This window comes from Lemur catta, chromosome 11 (genome assembly GCF_020740605.2).
Source record: "Lemur catta isolate mLemCat1 chromosome 11, mLemCat1.pri, whole genome shotgun sequence".
NCBI classification, from domain to species: Eukaryota; Metazoa; Chordata; class Mammalia; order Primates; family Lemuridae; genus Lemur; species Lemur catta.
In genome coordinates, this window is record NC_059138.1 from 71,206,820 (window position 1) to 71,222,115 (window position 15,296).

Consider the following 15,296-nt stretch of genomic DNA (forward strand, 5'->3'; position numbering starts at 1 on the left):
TCTTGTTCTCTAATCTGAGGCAATGCAGCTGCATGAATTCCTGGCAGCTCCCCAAACTGGGCTCAGGATTTGTGAGGGCTGTGGGATTCTCCTGTAGTAAGGACTGTGGGTGTTTATGGTAGCAATGTGGGCTGGTGAGGTTCTTCTGCCTACCTTGTTTCTGCAAGGGGAAGTTCCTCCTGACTTTGGGCCAATCCAGTTAGGGGATGGGGGGCAGCAGGGGCAGGTGCCTCCACACTGCCCTCCTTGGCTTTCAGTCACCATGGATACCTCTCCAATTCCCTGATGCACTCCAGCACTCTCTCTTAGACACTCCAATCAAATCTAAATGTTTATTCATTGCCTTGGTTCTTTCTTGTGGGGGTGGGACATGAGTGTCAGGTAACTCTAGTCACCTGTTTTACTGATGTCATTCTTCATATCTTATATTTTCTTAAACTAGCCAAGTATTTTTCTATTTTTATTGGTCATTTGAAAGACCTCACTATTGTTTAATGGCTTATTGATCATATTTATCTTTTTATTAATTGATTTTTGTTTGTCCTTTTATTCTGTCTTTGTATTTTTGGATTTCTCATTACCATATAAAGTTTAGTCTTTCATGATTCATAGCAGTTTTCTCATATTTCCCCTCTATTTGCCCTTTTTTAGTAGGAGAATTATTCAGCTTGATCTTCCTGCTCATTATAATTTAATCTTTATTTTCTTTCTCTCTTCTTCTGTTTCTTCCTTCTTCCTTCTTCCTGTTGCTTTGGAGGTTAGTGCTTCTCTTTGTTCAGTTTGGTGAGTCTAATGCTTGCTGCTAGTTTTCATAAGTGTTTGGTGATTCTTGGTTTGTTTATATTTGTAATTGAAGGATTTAGATTAAATATTAATTTTCCTCTAGCTTAAATAAGAATCTCATTTATATGTCATTGAATCTAAGGTCTAATTAAAGGGACTATCCTCTGGTGATTTTAGAGGAGTGGAACTTGTAGGTAACTTACTTTCTGAGTTGTGAGACTTTCCTTTCTTCCTGGAATCTGAGTAAAATGGAAGACACTTCTTTGATTCTCTGGCTCCTGTCTTAACTTTACAAGGTTCCCACTCCACAGAGCTTCATACTTTATATATGAAGCTTTTACATATACTAGAGTTATCTTGTGGTTATCCATGTCTGTGTAATTATTATAGATTTATTTTGTGTTTTAATTTTTATAGGGTTAATTCTTTCCTATTGCTCTTTTTTTTAATCATGAAAGTATTAAATCCTTTATTTGAAGTGTGGGGAAGAAAGAACTGTGAAGGTAACAAAAAGGACAGTTATTTCCATTTTAAACAAAGAAACAGCAGAAAAGATTTCTGAAAAAAGTAATAGCAGACTCCATTGTTCATAACATTTGTGGAGGACTCTGCAGAGTCACTCTTTTAGTAAATTGCGATGGGGGCCATCTCTCATTATTCTTTATTATAATTTTATCACATTCTTTTGCTTATCTTTTCATATGCTTTTAGGATAACATAGTTGAAAGAACTATGTATTGTGTTTTGATTAGAAATCCACCAAATGTACAAATTCGTTTAGGAATGGTTGACAGCATTATAAGATTATAATATTTAAGATTCCTTTTCTAGAACAAGGAACATTGGCAGTTTATTAGTGTTTCAGTTAAATTCCATATAATCAAGAATCAGTAACAACTTATGAAGATCTTCAAAACGACCAAGGATATATTTTACAATCTCTATCACTTTTCTACCCACTTAATTAAGCACCAATAAAAAATCAAGCACCTCAAGAATCAATATAGAATTGTGGTCCCCAACCCTGGGCTGACCTGTCTGTGGCCTCTTAGGAACTGAGCCACACAGCAGGAGGTGAGCAGTGGGGGAGCAAGCAAAGCTTCATCTGTATTTACAACTGCTCCCTTTCACTTGCATCACCCGCTGAGTTCTGCTTCCTGTCAGATCAGCCTTGCCTTTAGATTCTCATAGGAGCATGAACCCTACTGTAAACTGCGCATGTGAGGGATCTAGGTTCCATGCTCCTTATGAGAATCTAATGCCTGATGATCTGAGGTGGAGGTGAGGTGGTGATGCTAATGCTAGGGAGTGGCTGCAAATACAGATTATCATTAGCAGAGAGGTTTGACAGCACAGAGACCATAATAAATCAATTGCTTGCAGACTCATATCAAAATCCTATCAGTGAGTGGCAAGTGACAATTAAGCTGCATCTGGTGGCAGGCTTTAAGTCAGAATCTGACACTTATTTTAGTCTGCGTGTGGCCCACCTTTTATTTACCACATCCATCTGTGCCTTTTTCCCACACTGTGAACTTGTCTCAGTCACAGGTTTGGTAAGCCCAGAAGCTAACCCTAGCAAAAATGATTAAAAAATAAACATCACTGGAGAGCTTCTTTGAAAAGGGGGAAAGACCCAATGATGAGACAGCAGAAGACTCTAAGACTGCCAACAAAATGAAAGCTGCATTTAAAAGAAAATACCAAGAGTCCTGCTTAAATTAAGGGTTCATTGCAACAGGTGATTCACATTCTGTAAGCCCACTTTGTGTGACATGTGTTGACCGGCTAGCCAAAAAAGCCGTGAAATCTTCAAAACTGCTTCGCCACATGGAGCCCAAGTGCTCTGCAGTAAAAGACAAGCCTTTGGAGTTTTTTCAAAAGAAAAAAACGTGAACATGAAGAACAGAAGCAATTATTGGAGGCCACCACTTCATCAAATGTGTCTGCACTGAGAGCATCATTCTTAGTGGCTAACCGCATGGATAGAGCTTAAAAGCCCTTACTATTAGTGAAGAGTTGATCCTGCCAGCTGCTAAGGACATTTGCCTTGAACTTTTAAGAGAGGCTGCAGTTCAAATGGTGGCACATGTTCCTCTTTTGGCTAGCACCATACCTAGATGAATTGATGAAACAGCAGAGGATATTGAGCCACAATTGCTAGGATTAGTGAGTCACCATGGTACACAATCCAGGTTGATGAGTCTGCTGATGTTGACAATAAGGCAACAGTGTTTGTTTTTGTGGGATATATTTTTCAGGAGGATGTGCTTGAGGATATGTCATGTGCACTTTTGTTGCCAGCCAACATCACAGCTACAGAACTGTTCAAGTCTTTGAATGATTACATGTCAGGAAAACTGAATTGGTCATTGTATGTTGGTATATGCACAGAGTGGCTGCCATGACTGGATGGCTTTCTGGTTTCACTACTCGGGTCAAGGAGGTCGCTTCTGTATGTGATTCTATGCACTGTATCATCCATAGAGAAATGCTGGCTAGCCAAAAAATGTCAACTGAACTAAACGTTTTGCAGGATGTAATTAATGATCAACCACATTAATGTACATGCCCTTAACTCCATGTCTGTTCAACGTAGTTCTGTGAGGTAGTGGATGCAGAGCACACATGTCTTCTTTTATACACAGAAGTGAGATGACTTTCTAAAGGTAGATCACTGGCCAGAGTTTTTGAGTTATGAGAGCCACTCCACAGATTTCTTTTAGAAGAACAGTCACTGCTATGGCAGAATGGGTCACAAAATTTGCTTGCTTGTATGACATATTCAACCTGCTCAACGAACTCGATCTGTCACTTCAGAGGAGATCCACAACTGTGTTCAATGCAGATACAGTGGCTGCATTCAAAGACAAACTGGAATTAGGGGGGCGATGAATGAACATTGAGATTTTTGACATGCTTCAAACATTAGCAGAGATTTTGAAAGAGACTGAGCCAGCGCCTTCTTTCTCCCAGCTGGTGCATAATACCTGTCTCAGCTTTCAAAAGAGTTTGAACATTACTTCCCAACCACTAAAGACCCCCAAACTGGGAAGGAATGGATCTGTGACCCATTTGTGGATAAGCCAGGTGAATTGACTTGGGCTGTGCTAGAAGAGGATCAACTGTTTGAGATTGCAAATGATGTTAGACTTAAAAGTATTTTTGAGACAATTTCAAATCTCCATATGTTCTGGATTAAAGTCAAGGCAGAATATCCTGAGATTTCCACAAAAGCACTGAAAAGCCTGCTTCCATTTCCAACATCCTAACTTTGTGAAGCAGGGTTTTCTGCAGTGACAGCAACTGAAACAAGATTACGGAGTAGACTGGATATATCAGCAACACACTTCAGGTGTCACTGTCTCCCATCACCCCCAGATGGGACCATCTAGTTGCAGAAAAACAAGCTCAGGGCTCCACTGATTCTGCATTATGGTGAGTCGTATAATTGTTTCACTATATATTACAGTGCAATAAAAATAGAAATAAAGTTTACAATAAATGTAATACACTTGAATCATCCCCAAACCGTCCCCTCACCCAGATCCGTGAAAAAATTGTCTTCCATGAAACTGGCCCCTGGTGCCAAAAAGGTTGGGACCACTGATAAAAGATACATTTTCTTTTAAATGTTCAGTACAACTGGGGATTTGAATACTGACTAGATACATGATAATATTAAGGAATTATTGTTAATTTTGTAGGTATGCCAACAGCATTTTGGTTACATTGTTTAAAAAGAATCTGATCTTTTAGAAATGTACACTGAAATACTGTATCTGGGATTTGCTTCAAAGTCATGTAGGTAGAAAGTATATAGGGGTATGAAACAAGATTGGCCTTGAGTTGCTATTCAGAGCTGATAATTGTTGGTTTCATATTATCCTGTTTTCCTTTGTATGTGTTTGAAATTTTTCATAATAAAAGTTAAAAATAAAGACAAATGTAAAATGTCAAAGGAAAGAGAAATAAGTAATCATGAGAAGTATAGCTAAGTACATTTATAGCTACAGGGCAAAAGTACTTTTAGAAATTGATTTTATTGTTCTCTGCCCACATAAAGGTACTTTGAACTTTGTTAAACAACTTTATGAAATAAGGGTTGATTTTATTCTTTATTTCCTAGTGTCTTTTTTCTTCATCTTAGTCCAATACTGGGTTTCCTCCTCGTTTCCAGTGTACATTATGCTCCTGTTCATCTCTTCCAAAATTGTCAGTCATTTACGCAGACTGGGTAGGAGACCTATAGATGAACCTATCCCAATTAAAGCACAAGAAAGGAATGCTTTGGGATGGATATCAGGAATAGGAGTTAGGAAATAGATCTGATAGAGTACTAGAAAAATATTTTAGCATTTGGAAAAATATAGAAGTGCGAAAAACTTTGTTGGAACATTTGGAAAAATGTTCCATATGAAAATCATTATTGTTTTTATAACAAATTGAGAGTCTGAAGAGAAGGTAAAAGCTTAAACTTCTAGTATTCTAACAGAAAATACATAATGTCCAAAATGGGTCAGTCAAAAAGTAGCACTATTAGCATATTATCCAGGAATAAAAGAACCATTAATGATCTGATTAAGAGAAACGGCTAATGAATGCATAGTAATTACTTTTGAGGAGTAAGATAAGTTGAGAGAAGGGTGGGCAGCACGGAACAAAGAACTGCTATAGTTCATCATAAGCCATTTAGTAGTACCATCTGACTTCGAGCAGTGTATTTTATTTTAATAAAAAAGTTAATATTAAAAACAATTGCTGTATTAGTAAATTTATTGTAAAGAAACATCAAAAGGACTTAAAACTAATAAAATTAGTCCTAATAAAATTAAGACTATAATACTGAACGAGGAAGAGTTCTAGCTTCACTCTCTTAGATGTGCATATCCAATTCTACCACCAATTGTTGAAAAAACTATTCTTTATTGAATTGTCTTGCCACTCTGTCAAAAATCAATTGACCATAAATTTATGGATTTATTTCTAGACTCTAGTTATCTGTCTATATGCTACACCCACAGAGTTTTGCTTACTATAACTTTTTTAATGAGTTTTGAAATTGAGAAGTATGAATTCTCCAGCTTTGTTCTTCTTTTTGAAGATTTTTTTGGCTATTCTGGGTATCTTGTGTTTTTATATGAATTATGGATGACCTTGTCAATTCCTGCAAAAAAAAAAGGGAGCTGAGATTTTAATAGAGATTGCATTAAACCTGTAGATCAGTTTGAGGACTATCGCCATCTTAATAACATTAAGTCTTCCAGTCCATGAATATGGGATGTCTTTCCATTTATTTAGGTCTTCTTTTATTTTTTCCATGATACTTTATAGTTACAGGATACAAATTTTATACTACTTTTGTTACATTAATTTCTCATTATTGTTTTTGATGCTACTATGAAAAGACTGGTTTTCTTAATTTCATTTTTGGATTGTTTGTTGCTAGTATATAGAAATACAGTTGCTGTGTTTTGATCTTGTATCCTGAAGCCTTGGTGAACTTATTAATTCTAATAAATTTTTTGTGTGTAAGGATTTTCCATATACAAGATGATAACATCTGCAAATAAAGATAGTTTTACTTATTCCTTTCCAGTCTGGATGCTTTTTATTTCTTTTTGTGGATAAACTGCCCTGGCTGGAACCTCCAATACAAAGTTGAATAGAAATGGCAAAAGTAGACAACCTTGTCTTATTCCTGGCCTTAGGAGAAAAGCATAATGGTCTTTCACCATTAAGTGTGATGTTAGGTGCAGGTTTTTCATAGATGCCTTTTATCAAGGGTGAGGAATTTCCCTTCTATTTCTAGTTAGATGAATGTTTTTATCATGCAGGTTTTCAACTTTGTCAGATACTTTTTTGTCTATTGAGATGTCATTTGGTTTTTATTCTTTGTTCTGTTTATATGGTATACGTGATTTTCATATGGTGAGCCACTCTTTTATTCTTGGGATAAACTGAACTTGGTCCTTGTGTACAATCCTGTTTAAATGTTGCTGGGTTCAGTTTGTTAGGATTTTGTTAAAGATTTTTGTATTTGTATTTATAAGATATATTGGCTATAATTTCTTGTTCTGTCTTTGTCTGGATTTAGTGTCAAGATAATTGGCCTCATAGAATGAGTTGAGAAGTGTTCCCTTGTCTAATTTTTGGAAGAGTTAGTGAAGTGTTGGTTTTAATTCCTCTTTAAATGTTTGATAGAATTCACCACTGAATGCTTGTTCTGGGCTTGTGGGAAGTTTTTTGACTAGTAAATCTATCTTTTTACTTCTTATAAGTCTATTCAGATTTTATATTTCTTCTTGAGTAATGTTTTTAAATTTGAAAAATATAAAGCAAGTGCAAGGTTGTAAGTATGTATAGGTAGTCTGATAAAGCCCAAATTGCATGTAAAAATCAATCCTTCTAATTCATGGGAAGTCAGCTCGAAATTCACACTGTTTAACAGTTCAGTTTTTAAAAATGTGATTTTTAAAAAGACCATTCTTAATGTCTATTTATTTGCATTTTTAAAAATAATGTTACCCCATAATGGCTTGAAATTTAAGTTTTTATTTTTTTTTTATGTTGCTTTTATTTCAGCAGCAATGCAGCAAGTCTTGGAAAACCTTACGGAGCTGCCCTCATCTACAGGAGCAGAAGAAATAGACCTAATTTTCCTCAAGGGAATCATGGAGAATCCTATTGTAAAATCACTTGCTAAGGTATATTGGTTTATTCACAAGATTACTGAATTATTTTGAAAATTGTCTTTACAGAGATTTTTTTCAGATATTACTGTTTTAGAAGGTGGTTGATAAACCTTTGGTTTAGTTAGCAAATAATAACACTTACCACATAATGAAATCTTAATGTATATAAAAATGAGGCCACTGTTGCCTTTTCTATTCTGTCTTAAATATAGGATGAAATGACCCTTAGTTTTGGCCTATCACTTTTAAGGTTCAGAGAAATCATGTCTGCACAGTTTGTGTTACAGCAGAATTTGTGAAAAAGATCCTGGTCCTATTTCTGTTTTTAATAACAGGGAGGTACCTGGTTTTTTTTTATAATAAATATTTCCTTTATTTAGTACTTTTTTTGAAATCTTGTTTTTTCTTGCATACCCCTGATATTTTAAGTCTGTTTCCTTGGTCAACTCTGGAGTAATTGCCTTAACTTATTCATAAATATTTATAACCATTTTTGGTACAATTTTATTTCACTTCTGTGTACTATTTCCCCATAAAAATTTTTAACATAGAAATTTTAACATCATTAAAGCTTAGTGTATTACCTGCTTCACAACCCTGTTATCCCATCTTTAGAGTTCCCCGAGTGATTCTTGCTTTCAAGAACTGTGCCACATGCCTTCCCTGACCTTTCCTTCATGTAGCCATCCCATCATTCCTTTTACTTTTTGCTCTCTGAGAATGTTGATTTTACCCTCTTTTGTGATCTTTTTTTAGCCATAGTCTGTTACTTGTTTTCTTCCAAGATTTCTGAAAAATATCTTTTACAAAGTTTTCCGTTAGTAAGAGTAAATTAATGGTGCAGATACTTCATTTTATTCACAAACTTATTTGTATGGTCACATGGTAAAGGCTCCTAAGTAGAAACAAATCCACTTGCAAATCATCCAACCGGAATTTTTATTTAATTATTTTTGATTGTAGTCTTTCCAAAGTTTATTAGATGTTTTTATATTTTAATAATATACAAGCTTTTACTTTCAGATTCAAACTTCTCGTCATAAACATTAATCACTACTATGTTAAGGTAAAGTAATAGCTCTAGGGTCTGTTGAAATAAGTAGTAGCTGTTTATGCCTATATTAAGTGGCTTACCCAAGGTTTTATGGTACTTTTAAAATAGATTTTCACTCTTCCCTTGATGTCACATGGTTGATTGTCAGTTTGTATTGTCCATGTGTCTGTTGTGCCCCTGTCTCCGTGTTTATTTAATTTCTGGCTTTCGATCAGTAGATTTGTAAACCATGTAATAATATTATGTAAGGCATAGTTTACAAAGGTTTTTAAAATATATGTTGTACTATTTTGTCTTTGTCATAGCTTTATAAATGAAAACTAAAACTTAAAGTAGGTTAAGTGTTCTACCTAAGATCACTTTGCTAGTAAATGATAGAGATGACATTTAGGCCAGGTGTTCTGTCTTCAAATTCTGTGCTCTATCTACTACAGCACAGCATATTAGAGTGTCTGTATGTGTGTGTGTATTTATTCTTAAGAAACTCTGTGAATAAAAATTTATTGGTTTTGTGCCACTGATGTTGGCCTGTCAGGATTATGTTGTTCATTATTCTTAACAGATGAAATGGTTAGATGGCTTTTGAGCGGGGAAGGTGCTATAGTACTCCTGGTGATAAAGATAAAATAAAGACCAGACTTTCCCAGTAATATCCAGTATTCAAGCAGATTTTCAATAAGTAAAAGCAATGGTAGTTCAGTACTCCAGCAATGTAGGTAGAGAAATTCCAGGAATAAGGGAGGACATCGGCTTCCAAGACAGAGATAGTAAGTCACAGCTGGTCAACATGCTCAGTATAATAAGTAGGGGAAAAAAGAGAGGCATGCCCTGCTAGACATGCAGAAAGACAGGAACATGTAACCAATAATTAGAAAACAAGAGAGGCATTTCCATAGATGGTCCTTCAGTTAGAGTTTGTATATAAGGATTTAAAAATAATTTATTAATATATTTTTAACAGAAGAAAAGAGAAAAATGACAGGTACTATTCTATTTTACTAGAAAATCAAAATAAAATATAGCCAAATGGACATTTTAGAATCAAAAATACAATACCTGAAATGAGCTCATTTGATGGGTGATATGGTTTAGATGTTTGGCCCCTCCAAATCTCCTGTTGAAATTTGATCCCAACTGTTGAATGCAGGGCCTGGAGGAGGTGTTCGGGTTATAGAGGCAGATCCCACATGAATGGCTTCGTGCCCTCCTTGAGATAATTAATGAGTTCTTACTTTATTAGTTCACACTTGAGAGCTGGTTGTCTAAGAGCCCGGTACCTCCCCCTCCCCCTCTTTGCTCCTTCTCTGGCCATGTGACACCTCTGCTCCCCCTTCACCTTCTGCCTTGATTGGAAGCTTGGTGAAGCCCTCACTAGAAGCAGACACTGGTGCAATGCTTCTTGTACAGTCTGCAGAACCATGAGCCAAATAAACTTCTTTTCTTTATAAATCACCCACCCTTAGGTATTTTCTTTGTAACAGTGCTAAATGGACTAATACAATGGGTTTAATAGAAGACTAGACACAGCAGAAGAGGAAATTAGTGAATCTGAAGACTGGTCAATAGAAAACATTCAAACTGAAACTCAGAAAAGAGAGAATGAAAAAAAGAACAGAGACTATGTGAGATATACTCAAAAGATCTAACATGTGTGTAATTAGTATCTCATAAAGAAAGAGGAGGGGGAAGAGGAAATATAGGCATACCTCATTTTATTGTACTTTATTGTGCTTTGCAGATGCTGCATTTTTTATAAGTCAAAAATTTGTGGCAACTTGCATTGAGCAAGTATATCAGCATCATTTTTCCAACGGCATGTGTTCATTGTGTCTGTGTCACATTCATGTAATTCTTGCAGTATTTCAAACTTTATTGTATCTGTTATATTGATCTATGATCAGTGATCTTTCATGTTACTGTTACAATTGTTCTGGGGTGCCACAAGCCATCCCCTATAAAACACTGAACTTAATTGATAAATGTTGTGTGTATATTCTGGCTGCTCCCTCCACCAGCCATTCTCACTTCTCTCTTTCTCTTCTCAAAATTCCCTATTCCCCAAGACACAATATTGAAATTAGGCCAATTAATAACCCTACATTGGCCTCTAAGTGTTCAAGTGAATGGAAGAGTTGCACGTCTCTCACTTTTAATCAAGAGCTAGAAATGATTAAGCTTAGTGAGGAAGGCATGTCAGAACCAAGCTAGACCAAAAGCTAGGCCTCTTGTGCCAAAGAGTTACCAAGTTGTGAAGGCAAAGGAAAAGTTCTTGAAGGAAATTAAAAGTGCTACTCCAGTGAACACAAATGATAAGAGGGCAAAGGAGCCGTATTGCTGATATGCACAAAGGTTTAGAGGTATGGATAGAAGATCAAAGCAATCACGACATTTCCTTAAGTCAAAGCCGAATTCAGAGTAAGGCCCTAACTCTGCAGTTCTATGAAGTCTGAGAGAGGTGGGGAAACCGCAAAAGACAAGTTTGAAGCTAGCAGAGATTAGTTCTCTGCTAATGGTTTATGGAAAGAAGCCATCACCATAACATAAAAGTGTAGGGTGAAGCAGCAAGTGCTGATGGAGAAGCTGCAGCAAGTTATCCAGAAGGTCTAGCTAAGATCATTGATGAAAGTGGACACAGTAAACAACATATTTTCCATGTAGATGAAACAGCCTTGTATTGGAAGAACATGCCATCTAGGACTTTCTTAGCTACAGAGAAGTTGATGCCTGGCTTCAGAGCTTCAAAGGACAGGCTGACTCTTTTGTTAGGGGCTAATGTAGCTGGTGACTTTAAGTTGAAGCCAATGTTCATTTACCATTCTGAAAATCCTAGGGCCCTTTAGAATTATGCTAAATCTGCTCTGCCTGTGTTCTTTAAATGGAAGAACAAAGCCTGTATGGCAGCACATCTGTTTACATCATGCTTTACTGAATATATTAAACCCACTGTGGAGACCTACTACACAGAAAAAAAGATTCCTTTCAAAATATTACTGCTCATTGACAATGAACCTGGTCACCCAACAGCTCTGATGGAGATATACAAAGAAATTAGTGTTGTTTTCATGCCTGCTAATACAATATCCATTCAGCAGCCCATGGTTCAAGGAGTAATTTTGACTTATTATTATTATTTAAGAAATACATTTCATAAGGCTATAGCTACTATAGATAGTGATTCCTCTGATGGATCTGAGCAAAGTAAATTGAAAACCTTCTGGAAGGATTCAGCATTCTAGATGCCATTAAGAACATATGTGATTCATGAGAAGAGTTCAAAATATCAACATTCAGAGGAGTTTGGAAGAAGTAAATTCCAACCATCATGGATGACTTTGAGGGGTTCAAAACTTAAGTGGAGGAAGTCACTGCAGATGTGAAAGTAGCAAGAGAAGTAGAGCTTGAAGATGTGACTGAATTGCTGCAATCTTATAATAAAACTTCAATGGATGAGGACTTGCTTCTTATGGATTAGCAAAGAAAGTGATTCCTTGAAATGAAATCTGGTGAATATTCTGTGAACATTGTTAAAATGACAACAGAGGATTTAACATATTACATAAACTTGATAAAGCAGTGGCAGGATTTGAGAGGATTGACTCCAATTTTGAAAGAAGTTCTACTGTGGGTAAAATGCTGTCAAACACCGTTACATGCCACAGAGAAGTCTTTCATAAAAGGAAGAGCCAAACAATGCAGTGACCTTTATTGTTGTCTCATTTTAAAAAATTGCCACAGCCACTCCAACATTTAGCAGCTGCCACGCTGATCAATCAGTAGTCATCAACATTGACGTAAGACCCTCCACTGTCAAAAAGATTACAAGTTACTGAAAGCTTAGATGATCATTAGCACTTTTTTAGGTTTAAAGCATTTTTTTAATTAAGATATGTACATTGTTTTTTAGACATAATGCTATTGCACACTTAATAGTCTACAGTACAGTATAAACATAACCTTTGTATGCACAGGGAAACCAAAAAATTTGTGTGACTCACTTTAATGTTGTATGGCTTTACTGTGGTAATCTGGAACCAATCCTACAATATCTCTGAGCTATGCCTCAGAGGGATGTTGAAACCTCCAAGTATATTAGTGGATTAATCTCTTTTTTCCTGCAGTTCTGCTGGATTTTGCCTCATATTTTAATGCTCTGTTGTTAGACACATATATTATGTACATCGGATTGTTATATCTTCTTGGAGAATTATCCCTTTTATTTTTACATAATGCCCCTTTGTTCCCAATAATTTTTCTTGATCTGAAGTCTCTTCTGTCTGAAATTAAAAATAGGAACTCCAGCTTTCTTTTGATTAATGTTAGATGGTGTATCTTTCTCTATACCTTTACTTTTAATTTACCTGTATCTTTACATTTAAAGCAAGTTTTTTGTAGACAACATATACTTGAATCTTATTTTTTTTTATCTACTCTGTTTTATTTGGTGGGCATTGATTTTTAAAGTGATTATTGATAGAATTTGATTAATATCTTCCATATTGTTATTGTTTTCTATTTGCTGCCCTTGTTTTTTCTTTCCTTCTTTCATTCCTTTTTTCCTGCCTGTTTGCCTTCCTGCCTGCCTTCTTTTTTTTGTCTCCCACTCATTTTCTGCCTTCTCTGCTTTAACTGAGCATTTTATATGATTTCATTTTTTTCTCCTCTCAACATATTATAATTCTTTTTAAAAACTTTTTAGTGGTTTTGCTTGATTTTGCAGTATGCATTTGCAATCTAAACTACATTTAGATAACACTACACCACTTCATGTGTAGTGTGACTACCTTATGTCGGAATATTTCCCATTTCTCCCTCCTGTCCCTTATAACATTGCTGCCATTCATCTCATTTGTCCATAAGCTATACTGAGCAAATTCATTGTTGCTATTATGATTGTCAACAAACTATTATCTAATAAGCCAATTAAGAATAAGAAAAATAAAAGATTTTATTTTACCTTTATTTTTTCTCTAGTGCTATTCCTTTTTTTTTTTTTTTTTTTTTTTTTGAGACAAAGTCTCGCTCCGTTGCCCAGGCTAGAGTGCAGAGGTGTCATCACAGCTGACTGCAACCTCAAACTCCTGGGTTCAAGTGATCCTCCTGCCTCAGCCTCCTGAGTAACTGGGACTATAGGTGCACACACCACACCTGGCTAATTTTTCTGTTTTTTTTAGAGACAGGGTTTTGCTTTTGCTCAAGTTGGTCTTGAACTCGACCTCAAGCAATTCTCCTGCCTTGGCCTCCCAGAGGGCTAGGATTGCACGTGTGAGCCACCACGCCTGGCCTAGTGCTCTTCTTTATGTAGATCTGTCTGAGTTTTGGACTTATATAATTTTCTTTCTTTCTCAAAAACTTCTTTTTAACATTTCTTGCAAGGCAGTTGTACTAGCGTCAAATTCCTTTAATTTTTGTTTATTTGGAAAGGAATTTCTTCTTCATTTTTGAATGATAATTTCACTGGGTAGATAATTCTAGATTGGTGGGGCTTTGTCTTTCAACATTTTAAGTATTTCACTCTACTCTTTTATCTGCGTGGTTTCTGAAGAGAAGTCCAATGTAATTCTTAAGATTGTTCCTACATAAGTAAGATGTTTTTCTCCCCTTTGGATGCTTTCAAGAGTTTCTCTTTGTTTTTTATTTTCTGCAGTTGGAATATGGTATGCCTACCTCTTTTTGGTGTTTATCTTGCTTAGTGCTCTTTGAGCTTCCTGAGTCTGTGGTTTGGTGTCTTTCACTAATTTTGGAAAATTCTCCGTCATTATTGCTGCAAATATTTTTTCTGTTTCTTTCACTCTTCTGGTAAACCATTTGTAATTGTCCCACAATTCTGGGATATTCTGTTCTGTCATTTTCATTCTTTTTTTATTTGTATTTCACTTTTAGTAGTTTCTATTGACATGTTTTCAAGCTCACTGATTTTTTTCTTCAGCTATTTCTAATATGAGCCTGTTGAAGCCATTTTTTTATTTGTTACAGTGTTTATGTCTAGCTTCCTTTTGATTCTTAGAGTTTCCATTTCTCTGCTTATATTACCTATCTGTTCTTACATATTATCCACTTTTTCCATTAGGGCCTTTAGCATAGTAGTCATAGTGTTTTTAAATTACCAGTCTGATAGAATTATCATGTAACATCTCTGCCATATGTGAGTCTGGTTCTAATGCTTGCTCTTACTCTTCAAACTGTGTTTTTGTAATTTTTATTGAAAGATGGACATAATGTACTGGGTAAAATGGAGCGAGGTAAATAAGCTTTTAGTGTGAGGTTTATGTTTATCTGAGTAGGAGTTAGGCTGTGTTTACTGTTGCTATAGGTGTCTGTCAGAAACTAAAATTTCCTCTGATGCCTTGTTTTTGTCTCTTCCATTGTCTTAAGAGACTTCTTGTTAAATAAGGTCTAAGATGTGCGGTCCTTTCAGTTGTATTCCCTGTTTTTATATCAGAACCCTACTGATGTGTTATGAGGTATGAGGAGGAGGAGAAGTGTTTTGTATTCCTATGATTAGGTCTTGATCTTTTAGTGAGCCTGTGCCCTAGGCTGTGACCATCCTAAGTGCTTCTCAGTTTGTTTCCACCCCTCCCCGCTTAGGTGAAACAGGAAGGCTAGATGGGACTGGAGTTGTTTTAATAATTGTTGCTTTGTAGGAAGTTTTGAAATCAGGAAGTGTGAGTACTGCTGGTTTATTCTTTTTTAGGATTTTTTTGGCTGTTTCAGGTTCCTTGCATTTTCCTAAGAATTTTAGAATGAGTTTGTCAGTTTCTACAGAG

At 35.8% G+C, this 15,296-nt stretch overlaps 1 protein-coding gene across 1 annotated transcript in view; it reads left to right on the forward strand.

Annotated features, from left to right (window-relative positions):
* Window positions 1–15,296, forward strand: part of PALS2 (protein associated with LIN7 2, MAGUK p55 family member) — a 107,208-nt gene that overhangs the window by 46,636 nt on the left and 45,276 nt on the right. The window contains exon 2 of the mRNA XM_045564349.1: window positions 7,369–7,490. Within this exon, the coding sequence (XP_045420305.1) occupies window positions 7,374–7,490 (117 nt within the window). The 5' untranslated portion in view covers window positions 7,369–7,373. The remainder of the gene's footprint in view (window positions 1–7,368; window positions 7,491–15,296) is intronic.